Source organism: Asparagus officinalis, chromosome 2, assembly GCF_001876935.1.
Source record: "Asparagus officinalis chromosome 2, Aspof.V1, whole genome shotgun sequence".
NCBI classification, from domain to species: domain Eukaryota; kingdom Viridiplantae; phylum Streptophyta; class Magnoliopsida; order Asparagales; family Asparagaceae; genus Asparagus; species Asparagus officinalis.
Window position 1 is genome coordinate 28,933,339 of NC_033795.1, and position 23,927 is coordinate 28,957,265.

General features: G+C 37.1%; 2 protein-coding genes across 4 annotated transcripts in view; both read left to right on the forward strand.

Moving 5' to 3' along the window:
* Positions 695 to 15,943, forward strand: LOC109830599 (PHD finger-like domain-containing protein 5B). Of its 3 annotated transcripts, XM_020397904.1 has the most exons (3): positions 695 to 868; positions 12,771 to 12,870; positions 15,271 to 15,943. In XM_020397904.1, the coding sequence occupies exon 3, from the start codon at positions 15,308 to 15,310 to the stop codon at positions 15,638 to 15,640; it is 333 nt and encodes a 110-aa protein (XP_020253493.1). In that variant the 5' UTR covers positions 695 to 868; positions 12,771 to 12,870; positions 15,271 to 15,307; the 3' UTR covers positions 15,641 to 15,943. The 3 variants fall into 3 exon arrangements, with proteins under 3 accessions (XP_020253493.1, XP_020253492.1, XP_020253494.1); XM_020397903.1 differs by lacking the exon at positions 12,771 to 12,870 and having other exon boundaries at positions 697 to 868; XM_020397905.1 differs by lacking the exons at positions 695 to 868; positions 12,771 to 12,870 and adding an exon at positions 14,082 to 14,167.
* LOC109830600 (thylakoid lumenal 17.9 kDa protein, chloroplastic) overlaps positions 16,084 to 23,927 on the forward strand; it is a 10,107-nt gene continuing 2,263 nt past the window's right edge. Inside the window, exons 1-3 of the mRNA XM_020397906.1 lie at positions 16,084 to 16,477; positions 16,569 to 16,683; positions 16,787 to 16,856. Coding sequence (XP_020253495.1) covers positions 16,152 to 16,477; positions 16,569 to 16,683; positions 16,787 to 16,856 — 511 coding nt within the window. The 5' untranslated portion in view covers positions 16,084 to 16,151. The remainder of the gene's footprint in view (positions 16,478 to 16,568; positions 16,684 to 16,786; positions 16,857 to 23,927) is intronic.

Below are 23,927 nucleotides of genomic sequence, written 5' to 3' on the forward strand. Positions count from 1 at the left end.
TTGCTTAGTTATATTGTGGACATGAATATAGAGAGAATTATAATTGTTAGGAACTGTTTGGCAACCTGTACAAATCAGGCCAGTCCATTTTTATTTTTTTAATCAAGCCAGAATTGAACCTAGGTAGTAGGTAGGGGGTTGGTTCAAGTCTAACCTGGTTAAAAGGCTCAAAAATGAACTAATAAAGCTAGATCAGGTTCGGACCTGGTTTGCAAAACAGAGCGTTAGAGAATTCTTATGAGAGAAATCATTAACACAATGTCTTCTGTACGTATCAACTTTATGATGTTTAAGTGTTAGTTTCAATTAGTCTATAGAAAATCTACTTTCTCTTGTCCAAATGTATGGCTGGCTTTGGTTCTCACTTATATCCATGTCAACGGTGAATGACGGCAAGCCCCTCTCTTCATCTTCATGGATGTTTGTAAGAAGAAGGTCCTACATCCCTAGTAAGAGAAACTATTTTTTCTATCCACTAATCTTAATGGATACACTTCGTATCCTACTTTTGTAAACATACTTTTGTTTTTAATGAACAGGGAATATCCCTTGTTTTTCTCTCAAAAAAAAAAAAAATTTCTGAGGGCTTTGTTGTAAGAGTTCTGCTGGTAAACAACAATTAACACGGGTAGAAATCATGGCATGTTGTAAACCTGAGTTTGGTTAGCGTTACCTTACTTAAACCGAGGGATTCAAGGATTGGGTTAACAGGGCAGCTTTGGGTTGATCCTCTGCCCGCCCCAAGCCCGTCAGATTTTCGCAAAATTTCTCCTGGTTCATTTATTACTGCCAACATACTCTCTCTCTCTCTCTCTCTCTCTCTTAAACGGAGAAAGAAGGAAAAGGGGGGAACAAAAGAAAGGCTTGGGTATGAACTCTCACTCTTTCAGTATTCTAACCCTTTTATGGGGGATTTTTCCTTGTTTTTATTGAAATATTGATTACTTTGTTCTCTATTCCGATTTGAAAACTCCTGCAATATTATGAATTTATAGAAAAGTGGGGCTTTTTTTTATTTTATTTTTTATTTTATACATCGGATACTTCCTATTTAGGGTCTTGGTGCTTCGGTCCCAAACAGGAGGCGAAGATTGACATTAGTAGCATTGATCAAAAGAATTTAAATTTGATCATTGTTCGTTTCTGAAGGTTCACATCCTATTATATTACTTGTTTGCAGCGAAAACAACATGTTAATCTAAGATATAAGTTCCCTAATAGCAATCAAAATATGAAATCGACTGATAAAATCGAATTATGAAACGGAAGGCAGACAGTTGGGCTGAATTTTGTAAAATTCATGTGTTTTGTCATTAAGAATAAATTTAATTCTCATGCTAAGATGTTGAGCAGATTCTAGGTTGATGAAACAAGGATAATTATTATCTTCATATTTTGATCGAAATCAATGTGAAGATTAGGTAAAAAGTTAGGACCAAGTTATGTAAATAGTTCATTTCATGTGTGATCCAACGTATTAGTGATGTGAATGTGCATAAATATATTTACCCAAGTGGGTGTAATTTAAAACATTTTTTTGGATAGTAATTGATTGCACGAGCAATTGTACATGACTATGGCTTGTCCTTCTTTCGTTAAGGTCAGCAAATTAATATCTCCAAAATGTGGGGTCAAGATTGTTTATTTTAACTAGTTACATATAGGTGCATCCAATTAAGGAAGATAACTTTATTTTGCATATCGATCATATCAAAAATTCACCCTACGGGAGAGGGGTTTTATTTTTATGTGAGTTCATAGTTTCCAACGGACTCAAAAGTCTATTGTTAATTATTCTAAAGAAAGGAACCTTCGATTTAGAGTCAATAAACTTCATGAAAGTAGAAGAAAACTCATAAAGCAAGAAAGCACCATAAGTTTATTAAGAAAAAAACAGGGAAAAATCATATACATAGCTTAACTAGAGGGATACCCCTAGTGTACATTTTTTGTATAAAATCTTAGACTAGAGATGTGATAATTGTATTTGGATTTTGGTTCACCTTGAAGATGTGAAATGGATTTTAGATTTTGGGATTCTAGTTTAATGATGTAAAGGTCAATTTGGTCTTCAATCCAGTTTAGAGGCATGGAGGCCAATTTTGATATTTTCCAGTTTAGGGATGTGGAGGTCAAATTTGGTATTTTCCAGTTTGGAACGTAGAGGTCAATTTTGGTATTTTCCATATTAGGGACATGGAGGTTAAATTTGATATTTTCCAGTTTAGGCACATGGAGGTCAAATTTGGTATTTTCTAATTTAATGACTTATAGGTTGGATTTGGTATTCTCTAGTTTAGAGATGTGGAGGTCAAATTTGGTAGTTTCCAATTTAGAGACATGGATGTCAAATTTGGTGTTTTTAGTTTAGGGATGTGAAGGTCAAATTTGGTATTTTTCAGTTTAACGACTTATGGTCGAATTTGATATTTTCCAGTTTAGGGACGTGGATGTTAAATTTGATATTTTCCAGTTTAGGGACGTGGTGGTCAAATTTGGTATTTTCCAGTTTAGGGAAGTGGAGATTCAATTTGGTATTTTCTAGTTTTAATTGGTATTTTTCAGTTTAGGGAAGTGGAGATCCGATTTGGTATTTTCTAGTTTCAGGGACTTGGTGGTCAAATTTGGAATTTATTAGTTTTTTCGACGTGGAGGTCGAGTTTGATTTGAGATCCAATTTTAACGACATATAGGTCGAGTTTGATTTGAAATCCAGTTTAACGACGTAGAGGTCGAGTTTGATTGAGATCTAGTTTAACGACGTAGAGGTCGGGTTTGAATTGAGATCTAGTTTAACGACGTAAAGGTCAAGTTTGATTTGTTGTTCGGATTGTGTATTTTTTAGCTAGTTTAACAACTTAGTGGTTGACACAATTGAACTTTTTAATGTTATTCGTGGACACCTTTTTTTACACAAATTCATCTTTTGGTGCAATTGTTTTTGCACTGAATTTTTATCTTGTGATGCACTGGATTTTATTTTCTGGTGTCTTCTTTCTGCATCAAATTTTTATCTAGTTTAGAGACATAGAGGTCCGTAAAGTTAAGTGACTTTCTTGAATTTGTCTTTGAAATTTTAATATTTTGAGGGATCAATCCGTAATTAATAAAATGTAAGGGACAAATGTGTAATTTCTGCAATTTTTTAATTTTACAGGGGACCAAACTGTAATTTCTAGACTAGATTGCAAAATTGGGCCGAAATGCGATTTTTGCATTTCCTCCAGGGTGTAAATTGCCAATTCTAGACCATTTCGCAGTTTTTGGGCCTAAATGCAATTTTTATAATTTTTTAGGGTGAAAACTACAAGTTCTAGACTGTTTTGTAGTTTCTAGGCTTAAATACAATTTCTGCACTTTTTTAGCGTGAAAACTACAAGTTCTGGACTGTTTTTGAATTTTTGAATTTTCTAGGGACAGAACTATAGTTTTTCAGATTGTTTTGTAATTTATTGATTTGCCTAGTACTGAACTGCAAAATCATGGTTGTTTTAAGGATTTTAGTAACCTTTTCAGTGTTGGGAGGGGTTCTCTGTAATGTTCCAAACTTGTGAATAGGGGCTTTCTGTAATGCACATCTCTTGTGCGAGTGCTGGTTGAATTGATTATCCTTTGCATTATTTTTTTTAATCAAAGCATGGTTTGCTCGTTACAGTCCAATTCCCTGCGGGATTCATAAAAGGTTTCTCTTATTCATGACATGATAGTCAAATCTCATTAGAGTTTGAATAGATGATTGAATTCATGAGAGAGTTTGAATGGATAATTGAACCCATTAGAGTTTGAATAGATAATTGAGTTAACCTAATCCCATTAGAGTTCCTTCTGGACAGTAATCTGTATAAACACCGAGACTAGGCTTGTCGATGGCAGAACCAGTTTGCATCGAATTTACAGATTGTTAAAGGTTATAGAGAGGAATTATACATTGTTACAAGGTGCGGATAATTCTTTTATTCCCCCTTTTTTAATCAATTGTCCAAGTTGACATGTATTGATCATGCATCATGGTAAGCACAATACTTGTGCAAACATCATTCTAGCCAAAATTACCAGTTCCTTCTTGTTGGACCCTAGAGGGAGTGAATAGGGTTATGAGGCAATAAATATGCAATTAAAAATAAAACAATGTAATATACCACAAAATAAAATACTAAAACAATATAAAGGAGATGAGTTAGGAAATAGTTAGCTAATTGTGACACGCGATATGTTCACGAGGTTCGGTCCACCGACCTTCGTCCCCGCTCCCCACTATCGAGGAGAATTTCACTATCACAACACGGTTTGGAAGCCAGAACTTTATCACAACGATTTCCTCTTGAGATCTCACAACCACACAGTAGATCTCCACGAGATCAAGCTCTCCACACGTTACAAATGAAAGAAAAGAAGCTCTCTTACAACAACCCTATGGCAAGATGACGAGATTGCAATTTGAAGCTTAGGATGTGGGGTTTGTAAGTGTGAAAAACAAATGAAAGTTGAAGCTCTTTTAAACAATAAATAACAAATTCAAGAGATTTTAAATGCTTGCTTGGTTACTGAAGTGAATGATGTTGGTGGGTATTTATAAGCATTCAAGAGAACAACCAAACTCCAAAGAAACAGACAAAAACGTTCAAAAGTTGAGTAATCTGGAAATTGTACAAAAATAGTCGTTACAGGCGTCGATCGGCTAATGAGCTGAATCAGTCGACTGACGAGCTGACCGTTACAAGCAGCTAACAACTTATCAGTCGACTGATGACCTCATCAGTCGACTGGTCAATTGACCGAATAAGAAACAGAAACAATTAATAATTCTGACTAGTTTCATCAGTCGACTGATCCTTTGCATCAGTCGACTGATAACAGATTTTTAGCTTTTTTAGATTTTTGAAAACGAGTTTGCAGAGCCTTTAAAAAATAGTAAATAAATTCTAATAACAAACTTGTTTGAAAAGGAATTTTACAAAAAAGACCTCGTATTTGTGAAAACTCAACGTTTAGCAACAATGTCAAAATACGAGTTTTGAAAATGTGTGAGTGTGTTACCCCAAGAGCTTCAAATATAATCTATCATACTATTTGCCTACATTCACTAGAGAGAAATAAAAATACAAATATCCTTCACATATAAGAATACGATTTCTTGGTCTTGATATTTGCTCATATCTTTGATGAAGCTTCTTGAGTGTTGTGCTCTTGATAGCTTTGCTTCATCACTTAGCCTCTGCTTCCTTGGATAACTTCGTTGTAGCTTGTTCCATCAAATCCTCCAGTTTATAGGTACTAAAAAGCTTGATATTCTTGTAATCTATAATATCACTTAACAAGTAATTAGTACTAATAATGATGGTTGTAAATCATCATCAAAATATAAAGGCTAACAATCTTTTCCTTTTTGATGATCAACCAACCATTATCCAAGAGCAAAATAAAATTGAATGTATAGCTTATAGATAGTTGCTCCCCCTATCTATAAGGCTCTCTTCCCCTAACTATGTGCACAAATGAGGAGATTTCTCTCCCCCTTTGTCACCATCAAAAATAGGGTATACAAGATAAGATACATACGAAAACCCACAAAATACACCTCAAGTGTTGGCCTACCTGTGTCATATTCCTCAAGTGTTTGGATTTACGACCTTTCCCTAGGCATTACTACTAACCCACTCCTCTTGGAATTAACCTCGGTATCTCTTAACCACTCCTCTTGGTAATTTTGTGTGTTTGGACATGTTTTGACAATGAGCGCATAAAGGAAAATAGTAGGATATGAAAATGATAATCCGAACAAACAAACAAACAAACAAAATCAAAGAATGCACATGCCCAAACCATTTCTTATGCGACAAAAATCTTCTTCACTAAGAGGCTTGGTAAAGATATCCGTTAATTGAGATTTAGTATCAATATAGATAAGGGATACATCTTTCCTCTCTACATGGTCACGTAAGAAATGATGGCGTACATCTATATGCTTGGTTCTAGAATACAAAACAGATTTTTTTAAAAAATTTATAGCACTAGTATTATCACAAAAAATTTTTGTATCTTAAAAATACAAATTATAATCAACCAAATTTTATTTCATCCATAAAAGTTGTGTACAACACAAGACGGCAATAATGCATTCCGCTTCTGTAGTAGACAAGGCAACACAATTTTGTTTCTTGGATGTCCAAGAGATAACAGAGTTACCCAAAAATTAACATGTACCACTCGTACTCTTGCGATCTACCTTGCAACCGGCAAAGTCGGCATCACAAAAACTATAAAGATCAAAATAAGTGCCATTTGGATAAAATAAACCAAGATCTATTGTGTCATTAATATATTTGATAATTCTTTTAACCACAATCAAATGAGACTTTTTAGGAGAAGCTTGTAAACGTGCACATGCACATACACTAAACATGATATCTGGTCTACTAACGGTAAGATAAATGAGACTATCTATCATACCTCGGTAAAGCTTTTGGTCTACCTCCTCATCACTATCATCCGCATAAAGCTTGATACTTGTACTCATGGGAGTTGGAGCACGCTTGGAGCTCTCTAATCCGAAAATTTTCACCAATTCTCTAGCATATTTGTTTTGAGAAACGAATATTCCATCCTTAGATTGCTTGATTTGGAGACTGAGAAAGAACGTGAGCTCTCCCATCATGCTCATCTCAAATTGATCTTGCATAACGTTTAAAAAATTCTTGCACAAAGATTCATTAGTGACACCAAAAATAATATCATCAACATAAATTTGAACTAAGAGAAAATCATTTTTTCGTTTTCAAACAAAAAGAGTGATATCAATTTTGCCTTTAGAAAAGCCATTTTCATGAAGAAAACTAGAGAGGCGAGCATACCAAGCTCTAGGAGTTTGTTTTAACCCATATAAAGCTATTTGAACCCGATAAACATGATTAGGAAAAGAATGATCCATAAAACCGGGGGGTTACTCAATATATACTTCATCCACTATAAAACTAATTTAAAAGGCACTTCTAACATCCATTTAAAATAGTTTAAAATCTTTAAAACTAGCAAAGGCTAAAAACATTCTAATAGATTCTAATCTTACAACCGGTGTAAAAGTTTTATCATAGTCTATGCCTCTTGATTGTATCATTGTGCAACTAAACGAGCTTTATTTCTAGTCACTATGCCATGTTCATCAAGTTTGTTTCTAAAAACCCATTTAGTACCAATATCATGAATATTATTAGGTCTAGAAACTAATTTCCAAACATTATTTCTTTAAAAATTGTTTCGTTCATCATGCATTGCTAAAACCCAAAACTCATTTTTTAAAGCATTATTAATTCTTTTAGGTTCCATTTGAGATAAAAAAGCTACATTACCACACCCGCTCAAAGTTTTTGAGCGAGTTAAAATCCCTTGTGATGGACTTCCTATTATTTGTTCCCTTGGATGATCCGGTGCAAACTTCCATGCTTTGGGGAGTTCTTGATTTTGTATGTTGTTGCTTTCACCATCCTTTTGTGCATCCATTGAGGGTTTTTTATTTATTTGTAAAAGCTCCAATCCTCCCTCAATATCATCTCATTCCTAGGCAAACTATCTTGTAAACCAATATGAGTTTCATCATAAGTAACATTTATAGACTCTTCAATAAGTCTTCGTTTGTTGAAGACCCTATAAGCCTTACTTCTAGATGCATATCCCAAAAATATACCAACATTAATTTTTGTGTCAAATTTATCATGTTGGTCTTAGTGTTTAAGATAAAACATTTACAACCAATAATATAAAAATATCCAATATATGGGGTTTTGTCAAAAAAGAGTTCATAAGGAGTTTTCTTAAATCTAGGTCTAATCAAGATACGATTTAAAACATAGCAAGCCGTATTCACGGTTTCTGCCCAAAAATACTTAGGAAAACAAAAGCATTTATCATTATACGTGCTATCTCTTGTATGGTTCGATTTTTACATTCAACAACGTCATTTTGTTGTAGTGTTATAGGAGCGGAAACCATATGAGTTATACCACGATGAGCACAAAATTCATTAAAAAAATTATTTTAAAATTCACCACAATGATCACTTCTAATTTTAACAATTTTCAAATCTTTTTTATTTTTAATTCTTTTTACAAAAATAGAAAATTCTTTAAAACATTCATCTTTATTTGCAAGAAAGATTTATCGATGTAAAACGTAAAAAATCATTAATGATAACAAATACATAATGTTTACCTCCTAGAGAGGCAACACACATAGGACCAAAGATATCAACATGTAATAATTGCAAGGGTTTAAAAGTAGATACATCATTAATGGATTTGAAGGTGTTCTTGGTTTGTTTACCTTTAGCACAATCTTCACAAATAGAATCCTTGATAAAGATTAGATTTGATAGCCCTTTTACAAGATTTTTCTTGGATAGCTTAGATATTAATTCCATGTTAGCATGTCCAAGCCTCTTGTGCCAAATCCAAGGATCTTCATCCACCACGGCAAGACACTTCACATTTTGATCTATTAGCTTATTCATCTCAAAAATATAAACATTAGATCTTCTAAAAACAACAAAAATGATTTTATCATTCATACGAACAATACATTTATCCGGTTTAAAAGAAATGTCAAAGCCTTTGTCACTTAATTGACTAATACTAAGAAGATTATGATTTAGTCCTTTAACAAAATAAACATCCTCAATTATGAGAGAATGTATCTTACCAATATTACAAATACCTACAATTTTACTTTTCTCACTGTCACCAAAAGAGATATTGCCTCCTTTAATTCTTGATAGGGTTGTAAATAATTTCTTGTTGCCCGTCATGTGATGTGAGCAATCACTATCAAGGTACCACAACTCTTGTGCGAGACGTTCCCTACATGTAAATAAGTTGCAAAACCTTTAGGTACCCAAATTTTGGGTCCTTGAATGTTAGTATTTTTGGTACCCTTAGGTATCCACATTAACTCATAAGAATCAATGTTATTTTTAATCCTATAATGAGTAGAAATATGACCATATTTCATGCAATATGTGCACAAAAACTTTTTCTTGTATGTAGGAGCATAAGATTTATGACACCACCTTCTATCAACATGATGATGACTAGAATAAGCATGATTAGATTTGATTCTATCATTTTCAATTTCTAGTCTCTTAATTCTAGATCTTAGTTGTTTGTTTTCAAAGTCTAGATCTCCTATCATTTTATTTTTTAGAGCAATAGAGGATTGTAGTTGCTCAAACTTAGAGTCACAAGAAACATGTAAAATTTTGAACGAAGAATATTCTTTTGCTAATCTTTTAAATTCAATATTTAATTCTTCTAAAGCTTCTTCTAGTTCACATTGCATATAAATAGATTCACTTTCAGTTTCGGATTGTACCTCATCTTCACGAGCCATGAAGTAAATGTTTGGGTCATGAAAAACAATCTTGGCGTCCTCATCATCGTTATCCGAATCACTTGGTTCGGATTCATCCTATTCGGCGTGCATAGCCTTATTCTTCTTGTACTTCAAGTATTTTTCCTTTACTTTGGGTCCTTTGCAATGTGTCCCGGTTCATTGCATTTGAAACATTTATCTATACGAGAGGGAAACTTATTGTTAGATCGATTTTTAAATTTTTTATTCATTTTAATTAATCTTAATATTCTTCTAGAGAGATGTGTCACTTTTCTAGAGACATCAACTTCACTATCCGAGGAGGATGAGTCATCAATTGCTCCTTTGAGCGCAATAGTCTTTAATTTTTGAGATGGCTCCTCGATTGCCTTTGGGGGCACTTCCTCCTTCTCATTGATCTTCTTCTCATAGACGTTGAGCTTTCCAATGAGACCATCAAGAGAAAGTGTTGTAAGATCATGAGCTTCTTCGATGGCCGTAGCTTTGAGCTCTCACACCGGCGTCAAAGAACAAAGAATTTTGTAGTTCATCTCTTAGTTCGTCAACACCTTATCAAGACCATGCAATTCATTTATGATGTTAGTAAACCGAGAAAACATAACATCAATAGATTCATTTGGAAGCATTTTAAATATAATCATGCATGAGGCTACTAATTTTGGACTCCTTAACTTGAGGGTTTCTTCATGAGTGATACACAAATTTTTTCAAATTTCGTGTGCGGTTGCACATGTGGAAACCCTATTGTATTCATTGAGGGTAAGTTCATAAGTTAATGCATTCATGACCTTTATATTAAGGTTTGCTTTAAGCCTCTCACCATCGGTCATACTACTACTACTAGGTTTCTCAACATATTTCTTCTTTATAATGTTTAAGATATCAAGGTCAATGCATCATAGATAAATCCTCATTCTAGCATTCCAATAAGCAAAGTTGCTACAGGTAAAAAGTGGGGGTCTAGTGGTGAATTGTCCCTCAAGCATATACACATTCAAAGAAGACTCCATTGGATCTTTTCTCTAAGGTGGTTAAACAAAATAAATAAATAAATATAGAGACCTTGCTCTGAGATCAATTGTTAGACCCTAGAGGGGGGTGAATAGGGTTATGAAACAATAAATATGTAATTAAAAATAAGACAATACAATACACCACAAAATAAAATACTAAAACAATATAAATGAGATGGGTTAGGAAATAGTTAGCCAATTGTGACACGCGATATGTTCACGAGGTTCGGTCCACCGACCTACGTCCTCGTTCCTCAATCTCGAGGAGAATTTTACTATCACAACCCGGTTTGAAAGCCAAAACTTCTTCACAACGATCTACTCTTGAGATCTCACAACCACACAGTAGGTCTCCTCGAGATCAAGCTCTCCACACGTTACAAATGAAAGAAAAGAAGCTCTCTTACAATAGTCCTATGACAAGATGAAGAGATTGTAATCAAGGTTTTAAATGTCGGTCGACATGTCTGATATGTCGACCGACATATCGGTTTGAGGGCTTGAGCGACATGACATAAGCGTTTTCAACTCGTATGTCGGTTTTTAGGGCCAAATCGAAAATATCGGGGTCATATCGGAATATCGGCTGATTTTTCAGCTTTAAAAAATCTGATGATATGACCCTTTTTTTAGATCTTTTTTTATTATCGAATTTGGGTTTAGTGATAAAAACCCAAACTCGTTTGACCCGTTTTCTTATTTAAGGGTTTCTTATGAATCCGATAGAAAGAAAATAGTAAAATTAGGACTACAACGGACTTGGGAACCGATCACTCCTTTCGTGAACGACAACGCTTTTCCCTCACCTCCATCTCGGCCCCCTGTTGTCCATCTCCCATTGCACCCCGAAATCCGAACCCTAACCGAACCCGAGGGCAGCAGGGTATACTGTCATCGGGATAAAGGGAAGAGAGTGCTCGGTGACTCAACCGAAGGACCCCGAGCAGACGAAGAAGAAGAAGAGCCCCGACACTGCCTCCCTGCGACGTCGAAATCCACCCATCACCGGCGCCACCTTTAGAATTTACAAAGTACGCTTATATTGAATTTAGGAATGCATAGATTATATTTAGGACATGATATTATACATATGTACACCACCCGATATGGTAATCCGATATTTAGTCTATATCCCCCGATATATCCCCGATTTTTGCTATCTGATATGGATTTAAGCCTTCCGACATGAACCCAACATCCGACATTTAAAACCTTGATTGTAATTTGAAGCTTGGGATGTGGGGTTTATAAGTGTGAAAACAAATAAAAGTTGAAGCTCTTTTAAACAATAAACAACAAACTCAAGAGATTTTAAATGCTTGCTTGGTTACTGAAGTGAATGGGGTTGGTGGGTATTTATAAGCATTCAAGAGAACAACCAAACTCCAAAGAAACAAACAAAAATGTTCAAAAGTCGAGAAATCTAGAAACTGTACAAAACTAGCCGTTACAGATATCGATCGACTGATGAGCTGAATCAGTCGACTGACGAGCTGACCGTTACAGACAGCTAATAACTTATCAGTCGACTGATGAATCTCGTAAGTCGACTGATGACCTCATCAGTCGACTGGTCAGTCGACCGAATAAGAAACAGAAACTATTGATGATTCTGGTTAGTTTCATCAGTCGACTGATCCTTTGCATCAGTCGACTGATAACAGATTTTCAGCTTTTTCAGATTTTTGAAAACGAGTTTGCAGAGCCTTTAAAAAATAGTAAATAAATTCAAAAAATTATAAAACTTTGGAAAAAGTTTTCAAATATAATAACAAACTTGTTTAACAAGGAATTTTGTAAAAAAGACCTCGTATTTGTGAAAACTCAACGTTTAGCAACAATGTCAAAATACGGGTTTTGAAAATGTGTGAGTGTGTTATCCCAAGAGCTTCAAATGTAACCTATCATACTATTTGCCTACATTACTCACTAGAGAGAAATAAAAATACAAATATCCCTCACATATAAGAATACGATTTCTTGGTCTTGATATTTGCTCATATCTTTGATGAAGCTTCTTGAGTGTTGTGCTTTTGATAGCTTTGCTTCATCACTTAGCCTCCACTTCCTTGATACCTTCGTTGTAGCTTGTTCCATCCAATCCTCCAGTTTATAGGTACTAAAAAGCCTGATATTCTTGTAATCTACAATATCACTTAACAAGCAATTAGTACTAATAATGGTGGTTGTAAATCATCATCAAAACATAAAGGCTAACACTTCTTCTCCTTTTCCCCCTTTATTTTGATTTAATTGTTGGACTCGGCGACAATTCTTTTTGCATCGGCTAGCTTCTCATCTTAATGTAATTAATTTTATTTTCCCTATTCCTTTTTTTAATATATATTTTTATAAATACTACGGCAACTTATGAAGGGAGTACAATGACTTGAGGAGTACAGAAACTCTGATGAGAGCGGAAAATCAAGATAAGGACTACGGGAACTCCGATGAGTGCGGAAACTCAAGATAAGAGGTATGGAAACTCTGACGAGTGTGCAAACTCGAGATAATGAGTACAGAAACTTCGATGATTTTGGAACTTATTGGCTTTTTTCTAAAATAATTTTGATCAAAAGATTCCTTCACACTGCTGACGAGTAGTCTTGAGGTTTCTAGAAAAACGAGGTTTCTTTTCTAGAAAACCGAGGTTTCTTTTCTAGAAAACCGAGGTATGGCCCAGGGTGAACATGCAGACTAATTATTTGGCTTGATGGAAAGTGGATGATAAAGGGTTTTGTTTTGCTTGATGGAGAGAATTTGATGGTGATCACGGATGAAGATAGTGGGAATTTATTTGGAGATTTATGTGATTGGATTCGTTTGATTGGAGGAATGAAAGGGCATAAAAATACCTAAGGTCTTTTTTTTCTTTGTTGTTGCTTGCGGAGGGTTCTCTTTGTTTTTCCCCCTTGATATCTCGGTGTAGGGATTTTTTTAGCACAGGATCGCTCTTTTTTTCCTTAGGTTATGGTCCGCCTCCTTGGCTGAATATAGGCTGGAGGTACATATAGGATAGGCAAAGCGGTAACTTAGTTCTTTAAGAGGATGGTGATAAGATACATCTTTACAAAAGAATCTTGCCAACTAATTTATCCTCATTGATTCTCCTTTATCTCTTCATGGATATGATCAAGTTTGAATTTTCAGTGTTACTCATTTATTCTTAACTGAAATTTAGTTTTAAAGCTGATTCTAAACCATTTTTTTAGTGATTGGTTGGCTGACAGTAGCCCCTTTATCTGTACATCGTTGTTGCACATGCTGCAACAAATCCTGCTTCACATGCCCTGTTTCTTCTTCTTCTTCTTCTTCTTCTTCTTTTCTTTTTACAGTTAAACCCCCATAAGAATAGGAATTTAACTTCCAGGCTAAAAAATATAGCTGGCAAATTTTAAATCCTTCATGCTTTGCCATAGGCTCTCTTCATTCTGTTGGAGCCGGACCTTCCATCTATACTTCTAAAATCTTTCTTAAAAAATGCAGAACCTAAATAATTGAGTACCAATCAAGTTATGATATTCTATCTTCTGTTTTCTAAGATTAACTCTGACACAAAATATTACTAAACTTTCCTTGTTGCTGTGTTTAGTTTTCTAAGCCTCTATGACTATTCAGTTCTTCCTAGAAATTAATTTTCTCGTACTCCTTATTGCTTATAGAGAGCTTTACATTCCTGTCACAGTGCCACAAGTATGTGACCTTGTTGTATTCACTGGAAGTCTTTTAGTTCAGAACTTGAGTGCCATGATTTTGCAAGTGAAACCGTGTCAGTAAGTTCTTCTCTTGTGCTTCTTTTAAAAGTGCACAACTTCTTACATCTTCTAGCCAAACAATGCCAGAGACTTGTTGCATAATTGCATGTCATTTTAATGTTTTCCTGCAATCTTGAAATGTTTTTTGGTCTGCTGATGTATGCTTATAGTGTGATACAAAGCTCAGCTGTTTATGGGGAATTGTTTTCTGGCTAGTACTTGGGTATCATTGGTCTTCTTGTACAGATTGTTTGACACCATGTGAGTTCCTTTAAATCTTCAATGTCTGCTGGAGAAAAGACTCCACTACTTTATATCAACCTTGGCAACAGGATAACCGTTTGAGCATCTGTGTATGAATTACAGGATTATAGATCTCTATCAGACCATTTCATATCTCATTAAACATTGTCCCTATATAGACAATTGCATGATTTGCAAGCTTAGGCTTTCCTCAGTTATCATCGTGTGAATATAACTGAAGAAGGTACTTGATGTCAGTAACTTTGGGATCCATAGTAATAGGACAGGGATGGGAATTTCGGTAATGATATGCTTAGAAGGGTGAGAACAGATAGCATAATGTTAGTATTTTGAATATTGCAGTTCTCGTTTGTTTACTCCTAAACCTTGCTTTCGAGTTATTCTTCTGCCATACTGGTAGTGTTTTTTCCTTGCAACTCAGATTAAACATTTTGGTGTAACAAACTAAAAAATACCTAACTAGTTAACTAATGAACAGTCATGAGGAGGATCTGGATTTATACAAGCTTTTTGAACAGATTAAAAGATCTAAGAAAGCAGAATTGAAGTTCTGAAAAGTAATTTAGATGCGTCTCCAGTATACGTGTTATTCGTCAACAAACTATAAAGATTCTTCCCGTGTTTTCTAAGTTGCGTTTTTTAACCTGGAGAAAACAACAAAAGACTGAAAATTTTTCAGCATCAAAGGTTAAAAATGAATCTCGACTATGGTAAAAAGACAATAATTTTTTTTGTTATCTATTAGAAGTTTCACTCAGCACCTGAAGTTATATCATAAATCCTATGTCAGCTTCATCTAGTTTCCCCCTACAACTCTGAAATGAGTAAATGTATTAATTTCTTAATGTTCTTTCCAGGATTTCAAGGTACCAGTAAAAATTTCAGCAAAAGATCATGGCAAAGCACCATCCAGATCTCATAATGTGCAGGAAGCAGCCAGGGATTGCCATTGGCCGGCTATGTGAGAAATGTGACGGCAAGTGCGTCATATGTGACTCATACGTGCGTCCGTGCACTTTGGTACGAGTGTGTGATGAATGCAACTATGGATCGTTCCAGGGACGTTGTGTTATCTGTGGTGGTGTCGGTATTTCTGATGCATACTACTGTAAGGAATGCACTCAACAGGAGAAGGATCGTGATGGTTGCCCTAAGATAGTCAATCTTGGCAGTGCCAAGACTGATCTTTTCTACGAGCGCAAGAAATATGGTTTCAAAAAGAGATGAAAATGAACTATATCTGCATTTGCGTTTGAGCTCAAAAAAGAATGACAATGATTATTATCTGCATTTTCTGTTGAGAATGTAATGCAGGAGATGTTCATGCATCGAATTGTCTTTCAAGCAAAGGAAATGGAATTAAGCTTACTATGTACTTGTTTTTTAAAAGAAAATGATGCATATTTAGACAGTTAAGACTGTTGTAATTCATTTCAAATGTGATATTTACACATTCCCGTGAGTGGCAATTACTGCCAGTTTTCACTAAGATGAATTGTGTCTGTCAATAGATGATCATGATTTGGAAACTATATAGGATAATAATTATTTACTGTAGAGAGGTAGTACAAATTATTTTCGGTCATCAAAAATCAATATCGATTTACTGTTATTGCATAGAGACTCACATTCTTTTATTTTGCCCCCACAAGTCTCCATTATGAAGTTTCATTTGTAAGCTCTGAAGGACATCCTGATCCAAGTAAATCTGTGGCTCCCATGGCCTCTAAAATCCCAGATGCTACCAACAGTTCTCATTTCTCAATTCTCTCCAGCAGGAAAAAATTCAATTTCTTTTGAAATGCCTCACCCTAAATTTCTACTCCCGACTTCTTCTCCCTCCATCTTTCTCTCCCCCCTCCGAAACCCAACGGCTAGTTTTTCAAATCTCAACACCAAGGAGCTCCTCCTCGCCTCCTTAGCTCCCTTAGCCTTTGCCTTAACCTTGAACTCTCCTCTTCCCTCTCTTGCTATTCCCCCTCCAATTTCCCAAACTGCCCCTAGACTCCCTCCTCCAACTCCCTACTCCCAATCCAAGAGCTTCCAGATAGGACTAGAAAATGGGTACGTCAAAACATCACCTTCACTCTTCATGAGTTCGTAGATTTTCCTTGAAAATTTCATTCCGTTAATCTGACATTGTGTTTTCTTGCAGGAAGATTAGGGTTTGTCCTTCAGTGAACCCCGGGTGCATCTCAACGAACCCGAAGTCTTCATCGTTTGCTTTCCCCTGGGTGATTCCTGAGGATGCATCAGAGAGTGCAGTTGAGGTGAAGAGGAGATGATCATGTTTTGCTATTTTGGTCTTGTTGGGTATGAGCTAAAGGTGTTTGTATTTATGTCTCTTTTGTTTTTTTTCTCTCTCTCTTGCAGAGATTGAGGGAGGCTATTTTGAAAACACAGAAGAATGCAAAGATCGAGGTTAATGAAGAAACTCCAGACGGTAAGATTTTCGGTAAAGATTATTAAGATGTTAACTTGGGTAGGTTTGGTTAATATTAGAAGTCGCTATAATAATGACAATGAAATGTCATACTTGTGTCTATTGTTGTAAATTTGTTTCTTTCTTGCTCTGTAGCTTTGTTTGTGCTCAAAGTGTCAACTTTTCCCTTCTTCTGGTCACCTAATTTAGAATTTCAGCTTGGCTGCACGAGCTTGGACTACATAACTAACCTTGGATACTTTTAATTTTTGACATAAAAAGGTGTTTAATAGGTGATGAAAAAGTACATCAAAGTATAACCACACATAGCAACTAAACAGACTGAAAAGAAAATAAAAAATGACAATTACAACATTGTCCTGTTGCACCATTTAGTCTCTTATATTAAACAAATTAATGATTTGCGGTAGATATTTGTGATAGTTCGCATACTTATCTCGGAGCTCCCCAACAAATTACCACCCAAATATTTTTTATCTTCTTCAAAACTCCTCTTTCTGCACTTTTATTGAGGACGGATATCTTGATATACCACATTCCTCACGGCAGTATGTTACATGTTTTGCTTCCTATACCTTGAATTGATGAACCCTGAGTTTGTGCCTTTATGCCATCAGGTTTAGGAAGATATAAGAATGAATGTGGTGTATTTACACCTGATGAAGATCACTGTCAAGTGGTAGTACATGCTACATGTCGGTGTTCAAGGTGTAAATATTGATAATTCATGCTGAGGACAATGTAATTGGTAGATCAAGCTCTCTACAATCAAGAATATTTAAATGGTTAGGGGATATTGGCTCCAAAAGGGTGGAATGTATATGTTTTGAGGTTTTCGCAAGTGTACTTCCAAAATCTATAGTATTTGCAAATTACCCTTCCACATATAGATATTTTGCTAATTTACGCCCTCCGCCCAAAAAATATCACTAACATATCCCCCTTATATCCAAATTAATTTTATTTAGTTCTACTATATATATATATAATAGTATATATATTATATAATATATATATATACTATTATATATATATAGGGTTGCAAAACTCCTCATCAACTTAAGTGGCATAGAGATAAATAGTTGTCCAACCAAACTTATTTCTATCCATGCGATCTTGCCTAGGGCATCCTTGCATGATATGTAAGAGACTTTTTATATTAATAAATGAGTTGCTAAAAATAGTTTGTGTGGCATAACTATTCCCTATCCACTTAAGTGATAGGGATGTCTCTATCCTCTCTCTCTCTCTCTCTCTCTCTATATATATATATACTACTATATGATATAATGTGTGTGTGGCTGTGTGCTGTGTGTGTGTAGTATAGAGCCAAAACTTTGTGTCAACTTAAGCGCGATAGCAAAAAGTTGTTCTGAGTATGTGTGTGATAGAGCCAAAACTTGCTGTCAACCTTACCGTGCCCGATAGCCAAAAAGCTTATCCACACAAAACTTTTTTAGCCCCATGTCATATTGCCTAAGATCCTTGCCATGATATGAAAATTTGATTTTTCTATATTAATAGCCAATGCGCCGTGCGGAGGAAGTTTGCGTTCGCGACAGCAACTTAAGTTGATCACGGAGTCTTACTCTTCTCTGCTACTCGTTTAATATATATACTATATATATCATACACTAATATATAACATATATATACTATATTACTACTATATTATTTGTTAAGTCTTAAAGCTGCTAGACACCCAAAGTCGAGACGAAAACTGGAATCAAAATGACGAAGAAAACGACCTGATAGATCCACGATCGACCGCGAGAATCTGGCGGTCGACCGCGAACGTGCACAGGAGCTCAAGAGGAGCTGGATTCGAAGGCGGTCGACTGCGGAGGTCGACCGCGCCAACCTTGTAGGATTTTTGGTCTCGGGTTTTTGATACGGTCGATCGCGATTGGTGTGCGGTCGACCGCGAGACCTGCACGGTCGATCGTCACGGTCGACTGCGACGCTGTCAAACAGTTTTCTAAACTGTTTTGGATTCTGTTTCTACCAGGACTCTATATATACCTTAAACGTTTTTAGGGTTTATACAACACGAAAAAAGAGAGCTTTTTTTACTGCAGAAAGAGAGAGAATCTCTGAGAGATTAAACCATAGTTTGAGAGCTTATATTTCTTCTTCAATTAATAAAAAAATTGTGTGGTGTGGCTCCCGAGGACGCTCCCGAGGACGTAGGCACATTGCTGAACCTCGTTAAAGCTGTGTGTTCGTCTCATTTACTATTTTACAAGGTTAGATCTTTATTTGTGGTGTTATTCCTACTTTCTTACTTTTAACACAAGGTCCGGAAGGGTAATGGTTCGATTGATTATTTCGAATCCTTAATAACTGGTATCAGAGCTTCGTTTAGCAATTTGTGTGAAAGTCATGGTAAAGGAAAACAAATCAAAAATCAAGAAGTTTGACGGTTCAGATTTCGCCTACTGGAAGTCATAGATGGAGGATTATCTGTACCAGAAGGACTTATATCGCCCGCTGATGGGCAAAGAAAAGGGACAGAAGGAGGAGTCAGATGGTGATTGGGAGATACTGGATAAGAAGGCTCTAGGGCAAATCCGGTTGTCGTTTGCTAAATTAGTAGCCTATAATATTTTGAAGGAGAAGACGACGGTGAGGCTTATAGAAGCACTCGTAAAGATGTACGAGCAACCGTCGACAGCAAACAAGATGCATCTCGTCTAAACTCTTTTCAACCTTAAGATGGCAGAAGGACTGTCCTTCACGATGCATCTCAGCGAGTTTAACTCGATTGTTGATCAGTTTATATCCGTGGACATCACGTTTGATGACAAAGTGTAAGCCATATTGATTCTATCGAAGTTGCCGGATAGTTGGTCAGGTTGTGTGACGACAATCAGCAATTCGGCGGGGAAGGAGAAGTTGAAACTAAGTGAGGTTGTTAGCATGATTCTATCCGAGGAGGTTAGAAGGAAATCGTCCGAATCAGAAGGGTCAGGTTCAGCTCTAAACTTCGAGCAGAGAGGCAGAAGCCAGAAGAAAAGAAATCAGAACATGAATCGGTCGAAATCAGTGAAGAAGAGGGCGAACTCGAAGGTTAGGCCTATCAAAGGGAAATGTTAGAACTGCGACCAGGAGGACTATATGTCTTCAGTCTGTAAAAGTCCAAAGAAGGATGCAGGTGAGCAGGAGGCTCATATCGTGCAGGATGTTTTGATCCTTGCTATGTATAGCGACTCGGATTCTTGGATCATCGATTCAGAAGCCTCTTTCCACACCACTGCTAACAGGAAGCTATTTCAGAATTATGTAGTAAGAAACTTTAGAAAAGTGTATTTGGGGAATAACGAGCTCTGTAATATTGTTGGAAAGGGTGAAGTGCAGATTCAGATGAAGGGTTCTAAGTGGACCTTAAAGAACGTGAGACACGTGCCGAAGCTGAAGAGGAATCTTGTTTCGGTGGGACAGTTTGGAGCAAAAGGCTATGTTTCGACATTCACAGGGGATTCGCGAAGAATTTGCAACGGTACGATAATAGTTGCTCGAGGCAACAAGCTAGAAACTCTCTACCTCACCTTACATGCGAGTGACACCCTCGCAATTACAGTTGGCAAAGAGAGTACAGATCTATGACACAAGAGGCTAGGGCACATGAGCGAAAATGGGATGAAAATTTTGCATTCACAAGGAAAGCTAACCGGGATTGACGTCGTGGAAGTCGGGATTTCTGAAGACTGCATCTTTGGGAAGCAGAAGAGGGTTAGTTTTCAGAAGGGTGAAAGGCCACCTAAGGCTCAGAAGTTAGAGTTAATTCATACAGATGTATGGGGTCCAGCCAGTGTGTCTTTTTTTGGCGGTTCGAGATATTATGTTACATTCATCGACGATCACTCAAGGAAGGTGTGGATCTACTTCATGAAGCACAAGTCAGAGGTGCTTGGAATCTTCAAGAAGTGGAAGGCCATGGTAGAGAACGAGACAGATCTAAAGATGAAGTGTCTGAGATCAGACAATGGTGGGGAATACGAGCTGAATGAGTTCAAGAGGTTCTGTGTTACAAATGATATTCGTTTAGAGAGGACTATTCTAGGGACGCCGCAGCAGAACGGCATTGCGGAGAGGATGAACAGGACCTTGACAGACCGTGCCAGGAGCATGCGATTACATGCGGGTCTGCCTAAGATATTTTGGGCAGATACGGTGCATACGGTAGCTTACCTTATTAATCACGGGCCATCAGTTCTATTAGAGTTTGGGATTCCAGAGGAGGTTTGGAGTGACAAGAAGATAAATCTCTCATACTTACGGGTATTTGGTTGTGTGGCTTATGTTCATATAAGTGATCATGTCAGGGACAAGCTAGAAGCTAAGTCACAGAAGTGCACATTCATTGGATACGACATTGATGAGTTCGGGTATCATCTTTGGGATGAGAAGAACAGGAAGATCATCAGAAGCAGGGACATGATATTCAATGAGGAGGTGATGTACAAGAACAGGAAAGATGCCAAGGATAGCCAAAACAGTGGGAGCGGCATTTCAGATACAGATGGATCTGAGTACATGGATATAGAGGAACTTCCAGATAGGGGTGATGATGTTTGTTCTGATCAGAGAATGAAGAAGGCTCCAGGTGCAGAAGAAACTACCCAGGACATAGAGCTTAGGAGGTCATCCAGGGTACCCAAACCAAATCCCAGATATCTTTCATCACTTGACTATTTATTATTGACAGATAGCGGTGAGCTGGAGTGCTATGAAGAGTCAATGCAAGTGAGTGAATCTCAGCAGTGGGAGCATGCGATGCAAGAGGAGATGAATTCTCTACTCACTAATGAGACATGATAGTTAGCCCAACTACCTACACAAAAGAAGACCTTACATAACAAATGGGTCTACCGGGTCAAGCAAGAAAGTGATGGAAGCAAGAGATTCAAGGCCAGATTAGTAGTGAAGAGGTTTCAAAACCGGGAAGGAGTGGACTACACAGAGATATTTTTTCCTGTTGTGAAACTCATAACCATCAGAGTAGTGTTGAGTTTGGTGACTGCAGAAGACCTCTTTCTTGAGCAGTTAGATGTGAAGACTGCCTTTCTTCATGGTGTCTTGGATGAAAAAATCTACATGAAGCAGCCTGTTGGCTTCATTGAAGAAGGAAAGGAAGAGATGATGTGCAAGCTCAAGAAGAGCTTATATGGTTTAAAACAGGCTCCGAGACAGTGGTATAAGAAGTTTGATAACTTCATGTAGAATAATGGCTACAGAAGATGTAATTCGGATCATTGCTGTTATTTCAAAAGGTTTGAGTCCAGCTTTATTATTTTGTTATTGTATGTTGATGACATGTTGGTAGCAGGACCGTGTTTGAAGGAGATAAACAGTTTGAAGAAGCAGCTAGCAAAGGAATTTGTAATGAAGGATCTGGGTGCGGCGAAACAGATTCTAGGGGTGCGAATCAATAGGGATGAAGCTGAAGGGACATTAAGATTGAGCCAAGCTGAATACATTGAGAATGTACTTCAAAGGTTCAACATGCAGAATGCTAAAGTTGTTAGCACACCCATTGGAAGTCAGTTCAAGCTATCTGAGGAGCAATCACGTAAGGCAGATGCAGATAGAGAGCATATGAGCAGGGTGCCATATTCTTCGGTTATTTGGAGTCTTATGTACGCGATGGTTTGCACGAGGCCGGACATCGCCCATACAATGAAAGTTGTGAGCAGATTTACAAGCAATCCAGGGAAACAACATTGGGAGGCCGTGAAGTGGATAATATGATACTTGAGAGGGACAACGAACAAGCCATTATGTTTTAGGAGGAAGGAGTTGGTGCTGCAGGGATACGTGGATACGGACTTCTCCGGTGATCATGATACGAGGCGAAGCATCACGGGGTATGTTTATACCTTAGCGTCGACAGCAGTGAGCTGAGTCTCACGTCTGTAGAAGATTGTGACTTTGTCTACAACCGAGGCTGAGTATGTCGCGGTGACTGAAGCAAGCAAAGAGATGATCTGGTTGAACGGGTGCTTGGAAGAGTTGGATCTGAAGCAAGGGAAAGAAGTTTTTTATTGTGATAGCCAAAACGCTATACATCTTGCCAAGAATCCAGTATATCATGTCAGAACGAAGCACATCGACGTTAAATATCATTTTATACGCTCGCTAGTTGAAGACGGAAAGTTGCATTTGATGAAGATTTTAGGGAGTCAAAATCCGACAGACATGTTGACGAAGGCAGTTACCATTGAGAAACTGGAGTTGTGCGTAACTTCAGTTGGCCTTTACGAGTAGAAGACGAAGGCGGAGCCACACTATGAGGATCGGCACGATCGTCGGGATATTGTTGATTGAAGAAAGAATTTTTCTCGGGGGAGAAGATACATGCAAAGAAGGGGAGAGTTCGGGTGAACTCACTGTAGGTACTTTGATCTCTAAGTGGGAGATTGTTAGTCTAAAGTGTAGACCCAAAGTCAAGACGAAAGATGGAATCAAAACGACGAAGAAAACGACCTGATAGATCCACGGTCGACCGCGAGAATCTGGCGATCGACCGCGAACGTGCACAGGAGCTCAGGAAGAGCTTGATCCGAAGGCGGTCGACTGCGCAAACCCTGTAGGATTTTTGGTCTCGGATTTTTGATACGGTCGACCGCGATTGGTGTGCGGTCGATCGCGATTGGTGTGCGGTCCACCGCGAGACCTGCACGGTCGACCGCGACGCTGTCAAACAGTTTCCTAAACTGTTTTGGATTCTGTTTCTACTAGGACTCTATATATACCTTAAACGTTTTTAGGGTTTATACAACACGAAAAAGGGCAGAAAGAGAGAGAATCTCTGAGAGATTAAACCCTAGTTTGAGAGCTTGTATTTCTTCTTCAAGTAATAAAGAAATTATGTGGTGTGGCTCCCGAGGGCGTAGGCACGTTGCCAAACCTCGTTAAATCTGTGTGTTCGTCTCCTTTACTATTTTTACAAGATTAGATCTTTATTTGTGGTATTATTCCTACTTTCCTACTTTCAACACAAGGTCCGGAAGGGTAAGAGTTCGATTGATTGTTTCGAATCCCCAACATATATATATATATAGATATATA

Excerpts from the sequence above, each read along its gene's own strand:
- LOC109830599 (XM_020397904.1), top strand. The coding sequence starts at position 15,308 with ATGGCAAAGCACCATCCAGATCTCATAATGTGCAGGAAGCAGCCAGGG.